Source organism: Myotis daubentonii, chromosome 12 (genome assembly GCF_963259705.1).
Source record: "Myotis daubentonii chromosome 12, mMyoDau2.1, whole genome shotgun sequence".
Lineage (NCBI taxonomy): Eukaryota > Metazoa > Chordata > Mammalia > Chiroptera > Vespertilionidae > Myotis > Myotis daubentonii.
Window position 1 is genome coordinate 6,314,273 of NC_081851.1, and position 10,463 is coordinate 6,324,735.

The window sequence follows — 10,463 nt, forward strand, 5'->3', positions numbered from 1 at the left end:
AAACTTAAAACTTCCATACCCTCTCCACCTTTTCCCCTTAATCTGGAGACTTCAGGTTAAGTAAGGTTCAGCATCAGCTCATCCTAAGGGTTTTCAGCACCATCCACCCCTTTGAGTATGCAATGCGTGAAAGCCTCTTAGATATGCTTCTTTTTATGTACCTACTATAATTTCTTTATAGGTCTCTTTCCCGCACTAGACCAGTACTACCTGTTCTTATTTATTAGTTTGTAGCCCAGCATCAAACAGTGATGATCCAGAGAAGGGTTTCTGAATGAATCAATCTGAAAAACTGGCTTATCTTCTGGTATTATAGTTGAAACGACCCAATAAGGGGAAATAGTACACTAAATATAAATATAAATGTAAATGTCTCCGAAATTTGAAGTTATTTTACACTTTTATGGTTGGCTCAGAGTGTAGAGGACCCCAAAACAAATACAATTCTCTTCCTGGAATGTTAAAGTATGTTTCGATAATTTGGCTTGCTTAAAAATATTTTGTATTTGTTGAATATATTACTTAACAATCTTATTGAGAACTCTGTTATTTTCCTAAATGCATTACTTTATTTCAGCCATTCAGCCTTTCGCCACCCTTACCTCACACCACACATCCCCAGAGACACTTTCTCTATCATCTTAACTTGTCCTTCAAGGCTCAATCTTTCTAGGAACTGTCCTGTTAATTTCACCTTCTATGAAGCTGCCAGCTGCCATTTCTGTCTTCTTATTGCCCCAAAATACGTACTAAATTCAAAGCTAAATTTTTAGATCATTTGTGGGAGTGAGCATTAAAGATCATCAAGACTTTGTCAATCTAAGCTGAGACAATATTTGAATCTTCCCAAAATCACAACAAAATTACAACAAAACTGCAGAACCACCATCATTCAGAGCCACCTGAAATCTAGCTGAACAGAATTCCTACAACTAAGGATTTAAAGAAGCAGCCACATCAGTACTGGTAGGAAGGGAAGAGATGCAGAATGAAAGGGGCTGGTACCACACCCATGTGTGGCCGTTAAAATCAGGAGGGATAGCTCAGGTGCAGCGGTGCCCCCCCACCCTCCACGGGTGAGGTGTCCCAGCCCCACACTAGGCCCCTCCTGCCCAAGGTTCCAATGCCAGGAAGAGAAGTTCAAAAACTTCTGGCTGTAAAAACCAGCAGCGATTGTGGCTAAGTGAGACAGAGGCTGCTGGAGTCCCAGGCAGTTCCTCTTAAAGGGCCAGCACACAGACTTACTAGGACTCACTCCCTCTGAGCTCCAGCGCTGGGGCAGCAGCTCAAGAGGTATCAGGGAAATACAGGGAGAAACTAAATTGGCCAGCGTCAGAGTGAAAGCTGGAGGGGCAGCTTTCTTACAGACAGAAATGCTGGCAGAGGCCATTGTTTCTTTGATGAGCTTTCCTCCCCGACAGAGCTGGCAGGTTGGCACCATAATTGAGCCTCCATCAACTTAGCTAACACTATTGCCCCACCATGGTGATTCCCTGAAGCCCCGCCCCATCCAACTTGTGGGTCTACCCAATCTATTTTTATTGGCTTTTCCAAACGAATGGCCTGTCTTGGCTCATGCTTTCTTAAAATCTCTCAAACAAGCAGCATTTGGCCTTGGTGTGCCTCATACCTCTCACTAAATTGCCCCAGACCTGGCAATAGTGGCAGCTGGCCTTAGTTTGTAGTCTGGCCTCTCCTGGGCACCTCCAAGTCAAGCACAAGTAGCAGCCATCTTCAGACTGCTTTGCAGGTCCTGATGGGTGGCTCTAAGCAGGGCAAAGGTGGCGGCTGACCTTGGCCTGCAACTCCTGGGAGGTCCGAGATTCAGACCACATTGAAGTACCACCCAACCACCTCCACAAGCACCACACTGTAGGAGCAGACTTAGCGGGCATGAGAGCCCTGCTGAAGTAAGTCCTACTTTGTGGGGCCAGCTCCTGCACAGCTGATCCTCCATGGTGGTCACAGGCAGTCCTGGCAGCCAACTGGCCTGGGAGTAAATCCCTCCCATTGACATGCCAAGAGCAATCAAAGCTCAACTACAACAGGAAGATGTACACAGCCCACACGGGGGTGCACCTAGAGTGCCCAGCTTGGGTGATTGGGGAGACTGTGACACTGGACTCTACTACTGGACACCTACTACATAAGACCACTCTATCAAGCACGGGAGACACAGCAGCTCTACCTAATACATAGATACAAACAGGGAGGCTGCCAAAATGAGGATACAAAGAAACATGTTCCAAATGAAAGAATAAGACAAAACTCCAGAAGAAGTAAACAAAATGGAGACATGCAATCTGCCAGATGCAGGGTTCAAAACACTTGTTATAAGGATGCTCAATGAACTTAGGGAATAGCAGATGAACTTAAAACTTCAATAAAGATATAGGAAACATAAAAACGGAATTAGAAACACAAAAAAGAACTGAAATGAAGAATATATTACAGGAAATCAACAGTACAATAGATCAAATCAGATATTTGGAAGGCAAAGAAGCAGAAAACAATCAGAACAGAAAAAAAGAATCCAAAAAAAGAGAATAAAGAAAAAAAGAGAATAGTATAAGGAGCCTCTGGGACAACTTCAAGCATACTAACATTCACAAAATGACAATGCGAGAAGGAGAAAAGAGAGAGAGCAAGAAATTAAAAACCTATTTGAAAAAATAATGTTGGAAAACTGTCCTAATCTGGTGAAGGAAATAAATATGTAGGTCCAAGAAGTTCAGAGTCCAAAACAAGATGAAACCAAAGAAGCCCACACCAACACACATAATTAAAATGCCAAAGGTTAAAGACGAAGAGATAATCTTAAAAGCAGCGCAAGAAAAGCAGTTAGTTATCTACGAGAAGGCTCCCATAAGACTGTCAGCTGACTTCTCAACAGAAATTTTGGAGGCCAGAAAGGAGTGGTTTAAAGTGATGTAAAGCAAGGACCTACAACCAAGATTTCTCTATCCAGCAAAGTTATAATTTAGAACTGAAGAACATATAAAGAACTTCCCAGAAAAGAAAAAGCTTAAGGAGTTCATCACCACGAAACCAGCATTACATAAAATGTTAAAGGGTCATCTTGAAGAAGAAAAAGAATAAAATGGCAACAAACATGTATCTATCAACATTTAAATCTAAAAAACAAAACAGACAAACAAACAGACCAGAAACAGACTCAGAGATTAAGAGAACATTTTGACAGTTGCCAGGGAGGATGTTTGGAGGATGGATGTAATGGTAAAAGGATTAAGAAGTACAAATTGGTAGCTATCAGAATAGTCATGGAGATGTAAAGTACAGCATTGGGAATATAGTCAATAATATTCTAGTAACTATGTATGGTGTCACCTGGGTATGAAATTTGTCAGGATGATCACTTAGTAAGTTATATAATTTCTAATCACTGGGTTGTACACCTGGAATGCATACATTATTGTATGTCAACTGTAATTGAAAAATAAGAATTATATAAAGTAAAAAAAGTGTTATTCATAAAAGACTACTGTGCTCTGCAAACACAAAATGCACATCTCTCTTAAGGTCAGGGACTTCTTTTTTAAATCCTCACTCGAGGATATGTTTATTGATTTTAGAGACAGAAGAAGCAGGGGAGAAACATCGATGTAGAAAGCAAAACATTGATCAGTTGCTTCCCATACATGCCCCAATCGGGGAATGGACCCACAACCTAGGTATGTGCCTTGACCTGGAATCAAACCTGCAACCTTTTCAGTTTATGGGATGATGCTACAATCAACTGAGCCAGCAAGTCAGGGCAAGGTCAAGGACTTCTTACACATCTTTGTCATCTCCCTCCACCCCCAACTATGGCCTCTTCCCCAAACACAGCTCACAGCTCTGAGCCTTGTCATATTTGGCACTTAGTAAACAACTATCAACAGAATGAAAGTGCCATTCCTAAAAGGCCATACCAAGATTTCAGCTAAAGAATCATCCAACTTATTAGCCAACAGTAACTACACTAAGGCTAATCTATCCTATCTAATAATAGAAAAACATGGTAATTAACCGTAACTTCATGACCCATCCCATTGGCTAATCAGTGAGATATGCAAATTAATCGCCAGCCAAGACGGCAGCCGGCAGCCACGCAGCTGAAGCAAACATGAGGCTTGGTTGCCCCGGCGATGGAGGAAGCCAAGGTTCCCCACCTGCGCAGCCCAGCTCTGAGCTCCAGATGCAACAATGTTGCAATTATAGAAGCTAAACAAACCCAGAAACCTGCTTTCAGCCAGCCAAGGCCTCAGAGCTGGAGCCGGCTCTCAGTTCCAGTGACAGCCATAGAAGGTAAATAAATCCCAGAATAAAAAAAGAAAGAAAAAAAAAAGAGGCTGGGAGCTTCAGTCACGTGCCAGCCTGAAAATGACCCTCAGCCCCTCACCCAGACTGGACAGGCACCCCAGTGGGGACCACCACCCTGAAGCGGGTGCGACCAGCTGCAAACAGCCATCATCCCCTCATCCAGGCTGGCCAGGCACCCAAGTGGGACCCCCACCCTGATCCGGGACACCGTTCAGGGCAAACCAGCCGGCCCCCACCCGTGCACCAGGCCTCTATCCTATATAGTAAAAGGGTAATATGCAAACTGACCCTAACAGCAGAAAGACTGGGAATGACTGGTCACTATGACACACACTGACCACCAGGGGGCAGATGCTCAATGCAGGAGCTGCCCTCTGGTTGTCAGTGCGCTCTCACAGGGGGGATTTCTGCTCAGCCACAAGCCAGGCTGATGGCTGCCAGTACAGCGGTGGTGGTGGGAGCCTCTCCTGTCTCCTCAGCAGCGCTAAGGATGTCCGACTGCAGCTTAGGTCTGCTCCCTGCTGGCAAATGGACATCCTCCGAGGGCTGCCGGGCTGCCAGAGGGATGTCTGACTGCCATCTTAGGCCCAATCCCCCAGGGAGCAGGCCTAAGCCAGTAAGTGGTCACCCCCGAGGGGTCCCAGACTGCAAGAGGGCACAAGCCGGGCTGAGGGACCCCTTACCCCCGAGTGCACAAATTTTTGTGCACCAGGCCTCTAGTATATATATAAAACCCTAATATGCAAATAGACCGAACAGTGGAACAACCAAACAACCGGTTGCTATGATGTGTACTGACCACCAGGGGGCTCACACCGAACATGGCGGGCCTCAGCTGCAGCAGGATGGTAGAGCAGGTGAACGGGAGTGCCAGGCCAAGGCGGGGCGCGCCTCTGGTGGTTACTGAAAATTCTTTGCTCCTGAGTGCCAGTCCTGCCCAGCGCTTGCATCTGCTGACAGCGCCAGCCCCGCTTGCACCCACTGCTGGCACCTGGCGCCAGCCCCAATCACTTGGCACTGTCAGTGGGTGTGAGCGGCGGCTACCAGCCCTGATCGCCCCTGAGGGTTTCTCCACCTTCCCCTGCTCCTGAGTGGCAATCGCTGCCGCTTGCAATCATTGCTGGCGCCGGTCCATGCCATCAGCGGGTGCGAGTAGGGCCGGCGCCATCAGTGCATGGGAGTGGTGGTGGTGGGAGCGGGGCTGCTGGCAGACAGAGGACTGGGGCCTGCGGTGGGAGGGGCTGGGCAGGGGCATGGAGGATAGGCCGAGACCTGCCCCTGTGCCCACCGCAGCCTCGCAGCAAACAGTTCCTTTCAAGGTGCACGAATTCATGCACTGGGTCCCTAGTTTATAATAATAAAAGCGTAATATGCTAATTAGACTGGACGGCTGAACAGCAGAACGACTGTCCAGACGACCTTCCGGACAACCATCCGGGAACACGCTGACAGCCACTGGCACCAGGCCAGCCAAAGCAGGTGCAATGCAATTGGTTGGGGGCCCGGCCATCGCCCCATGATCACCCCACAGAGGGAGGCCCAGGCCACCAGCCGACGGGGTGATCGATTGGGAGGCTCCATGATTGCCCCAAAGAGTGAGGCCCAGGCCACCAACAGGCGGGCTGCGGTAGATGGGTGGGGCCTCCCTCTGTGAGGGTGCCGGCAGCCGGGGGAAGGAAGGCCTCCTCTTGCACGAATTTTGCACATCTGGCCTCTAGTACTGTATAAAAGATTTCATTTTAATTATTTGACTTGTATCAATTTTTACTGATCATGTTCAAACTAATTTCTAGCCATCTTCATTGTTGCTTATTGCTCTCACTAGGCGCAAACTCCTCAAAGGCAGGTATATGTCTTATGTATTTGTCTCTGAGAAGATACAATACTTGGCTCAGTACCTGTTTGCTAAAGGGCATCCACTCTGGGCATTAGTGTAACACTTCTTATAGCTGTTCTGACAGATAATTATCTTAAAGTCATGATTTATTTTAGAGCCACAATGTAATACTGATATAAACCCAAAATATCTTATACTGGATTCTAGTAGAATCAAGCAACAGGTTTAGAAAAATTGGAGAAAGTCTCCCTGAGACTCTCATGATTCAATTTGAGAAGCGGCCGTCTCCACCGATTGCGTCTAACACCAGGGTTACACAGGAGCACTGCATCCCAGGTTTTCACGGGCTCTAGCCTGATTCTGACACAATACTAGACGCCTAAGTCTGCACTGCCTTCAGGGCTGTGTGTAACAGTTCAGATTCACCTTTGTCAGACTGGTTCTTCTGACTTCATTACATTCACTGTTTTAATTCTATCCCATTCTCAAAAAGTCATGATACATTTGTACCCTTACCCCCAGCTGGGTCAAGTTCTGTGCGGGTCCTGCTTTTCCATCTTTACAGCCACCACCATTTGGGCCCTTGTATTTCTACTTGGACTCGCCAACAGTCTAACTGGATTCTCTACTTCCAGTTTTTCTTGTGTTTAATCCATTAGTCACACTGCTACCAAACTGTTCATCTCCCTTTAAGTCAGTGGTTCAAAAAGCTGGATGATTTAGTCATCCTGTCTCCTCACTCCCCGCCCGCCCCCGCCCCCTGCAACACTTGGCAATATCTGGAGACATGTTGTGGTCACAACTAGCGGATAGAGGCCAGGGATGCGGCTAAAAATCCTGTAATGCACAGGACAGTCCTCCCACAACAAAGAATGATCTGACAGTCTATCGCAGCCGTGGGCAAATGACGGCCACGGGCCAGATCCGTTTGAAATGAATAAAACTAAAAAAAATAAAAGACCGTACCCTTTTATGTAATGATGTTTACTGTGAATTTATATTAGTTCGCACAAACACTCCATCCATGCTTTTGTTCCAGCCCTCCGGTCCAGTTTAAGAACCCATGTGGCCCTCGAGTCAAAAAGTTTGCCCACCCCTGGCCTATCACCTTGTCGCTTTGGGCCAGTCATTTAAATTCTTTGTATGTTAGTTTCCTCATTGGAAAAATGGGGTTAAAGTGCCACCTTAAAGTGCTGTCAGGAGGATTATGTGAGCCGCTGTGTAACAGTAGTCGCCAATCTTTCGGACCTCACGGACCAGCAGTCTGTGGTCGGCGGGCCACCGGTTGGCGACTGCTGGTCTAGAGAACACTGAGCAGTATGCTAAGCACTGGGTACGTTCACACATTAAAAAACTGCTGTTCCTTTCTTCATTTTTCTCAAACAGAATTATTCTCATGGCAAGAAGGCTGGAATGGACACTGATAATGGGAACAAATGCTTACAAGAAGAGTTAAAATAAGAAGTGTTTTCCTGGGCCTGGATAAACTGTATGTCAATAATACAAGCAAGGTTGCTGAACCATGGTTAGGACCAGTCCTGTTAGTCTGGAAAGATGTTAGTGTCTTTATAAGAAAGTGCAGATTTAAGTCCCACCAGTGTGGCTCAGTAGTTGAGCACTGACCTATGAACCAGGAGGTCATGGTTCGATTCCTGGTCAGGGCACATGCCCAGGTTGCGGGCTCGATCCCCAGTGTGGGGTGTGCAGGAGGCAGCAGATCGGTGATTCTCTCTCATCATTGATGTTTCTCTCTCCCTCCCTCTTCCTTCCTCTCTGAAATCAATGAAAACATATTTTCAAAAAAATGCAGATTTAGGAAACTGCAGGTGGATGAGCCTGCCATTGGAAAGAAAATGGCTACATTAGGATGTTAGACGTGATTGAAAGGACCCAGAATCAGAGAATCCTGACCCAACCGCCCAACGGGAAGCACCGTGGATCGGATGTACCTGGAACGTTATGTGCGATCTGATGGGCAGGCTTTTCCTGAGTCTTGGGAAGCGTGGCTTGGGTACAATGACAACTGGGTAGACCTGTAATCATTGGAATAACGGCCCAACACGAATCTAAATGGACATCTCCATTTCCTCCCCAAACCCACTTCCTTGCTGTGGCAACAGGAACTGTGCCTCTACATCTAGGCCAAGCGCCCCGCCAGCGTCCTGGACGCCATCTCTCCAAGGCCTTCCTCTGCGGGTTTCCCCTCCTCTGTCCTCCCGCTTCAAATATGCCTCCCACCATCCTCGGCTGGCCCCACAGTTCCTGCCCTCTCAGCACCCCCCCAGCCCTTCCAGGCAGCCTCAGTGTCCGCTTCCTCACCTCTCCACGGACTTCTGTTCCTATCACTCCTCTAAAATAGGACAAATCCAAAGACTTTCCTGTCTTCACTTTACAGTCAGGCTCTGAACTTGCATTCAAAAAGCCAAAATAGGATGAAAAACAAAAGTACTCGCAGTAGCAGCAGAAACTTTAAAAGATTTTAATACCAGTAAGTTCAGAATGAGTCATGATCTTGCAAGAACAGAAAGACATTTCTGCTGCGCACTGGTCAAAGGCACTGGGACTCCGGTCTGAAGACACCTCACAAAAGGAGCCTTTTAAACGATCGCCACTTCCTGAAAACGCAACCTGCTGCCCTGGGGAATGCGTGTATGTAGGAAGGCTCACCGGGCAAAAAGCAAGATCTTTTCTTGAACCAACGCGGCATTAAAAATTTCATCCAAACTCAAGGCTAAACGAATCTGATGGGCAGTCAAGCCAGTATCATGACCTTTACATTCAGAAAGTGAGACAACATATCCAAACTGAAATCCAGGCCTTTTGGCTCAGAGGTAAGTCCGATTTCCCGGCTCAGACATGTTTTCAGAAAGTCAGAAACCGACGCCACCAAGCCCCTCTCCCCGGGGCGGGGCCGCCAGCCCGCGGTGCCCTGCGGGACGCTCAGGTTCCTGCCCCGCCGGCTCTGGGGGACGGGGCGTGGAAAGGGACCCGCGAGGAACAACCATGAGACTCTCCAGGTTGGAATCACTCGCCCCCCCTGTGGGTTTTCATTTCTCTCGCCCCCCGGCACGACCCTGGGAAAAGGGCCAAGGCGAAGGTGTGATCCGTGGGTAGGCTGGCGTCCCTCCTGACAGCACCCCGGGGGTCGCCAGCAAATCCAGGGCTTCCCGGGGTCCCCGACGCCCGCCCGCCCGCCCGCGCCCCGCCCGCTCACCCGCGTGCGACAGGGGCGCCGTGATGTTCCCGTGGCGCTCCTGGTTGTAGATCACCACCGCCGAGGCGTTCCTCCGCGCCGCCACCAACACCTTGTCCTTGAAGGTGCAGCCCCCTCGCGCCACCAGGGCGACCCAGGGCGCGGCTCCGCGGCCGCCCGGCGCGGGCACCACGAAGCGCGTGTCGGGCGCGCAACCCTCAGGGTCGCCGTCCGGGGCGCCCGGGACGCCCACCAGGCCCAGCGCGCCCTCCTTGGGGGAGCTGTCGCCGAAGCGGCCGCTCTCCGAGACGCTGCACACGGTCCGGTTCGTCTGCCGATCCAGGTACTCCAGGCTCACCACGGCCGAGTACCACTCGAGCGCCTGGCCCCCCGCCGCCGGCGCGCACAGGGCCAGCGCCAGCAGCGCCGGCAGCGCCAGCGCACCGCGGGCCTCGCCGCCAGCCTCGGGCCGCCGCGCCATGGCCCCACCACCGGGAGGAGGAGCGGCCGCGCGGGCTCCCCGGGCCTGCGGGAGCGAAGCCGGCGCCAGAGGAAGCTGAGGAGAGAGGGCCGAGCGTCCGCCGCCAGCCGGAGAGCGCGAACCGTGGGCGAGCGCAGCGCACGCGCACCCGGTGGAACGCAGGGGGCGGGGCGACGGGAGGGGCGGGGTTACAGAGAAGCGCAGGGGTCAGGTGACTGGGGGCGGGACTATGGGGCAGTGGGCGGGGCTATGGGGGCAATGGGCGGGGCTATGGGGCAATGGGCGGGGCGGCTGCGGAAGCCCCGGTGAGTCGCCACGGGGAAGTGACTGCCCAGAAACGGGAAGCTTCTCCGCCAGGCGTGGGAGCGGGATTGTGTAAAACCACTCAGCGGATGTTTATGAAGAATTTTTTAAAAAACATCTTATTTTTAATATTTTTTTATTGCTGTCAGAGAGGAAGGGAGAGGGGAGAGAAACATCACTGATGAGAGAAAATCATTGATCGGCTGCCCCCTATTGGGGATCAAGCCCGCAGCCTGGGCATGTGCCCTTGACTGCAGTCGAACCCAGGACCCTTCAGTCCGCAGGCCCATGCTCTATCACTGAGCCAAAGCAGCCAGGGCTGTTTA

General features: G+C 49.9%; 1 protein-coding gene across 5 annotated transcripts in view; it reads right to left on the bottom strand.

Annotated features, from left to right (window-relative positions):
• Window positions 1-9,982, bottom strand: part of RNF149 (ring finger protein 149) — a 47,728-nt gene extending 37,746 nt beyond the window's left edge. For 3 of the 5 annotated variants that reach the window (XR_009447877.1, XR_009447875.1, XR_009447876.1), the window contains exon 1: window positions 9,375-9,975. Coding sequence is in view for 2 of the 5 variants with exons in the window: in XM_059658849.1 (XP_059514832.1) it covers window positions 9,375-9,834 (460 nt within the window). In the remaining 3 variants the exon portion in view is untranslated. Of the gene's footprint in view, window positions 1-9,374 lie in introns of all 5 variants that reach the window. The other 2 variants (XM_059658849.1, XM_059658847.1) reach the window with 2 other exon arrangements.
• Between the last annotated feature and the right edge of the window lie 481 nt (window positions 9,983-10,463).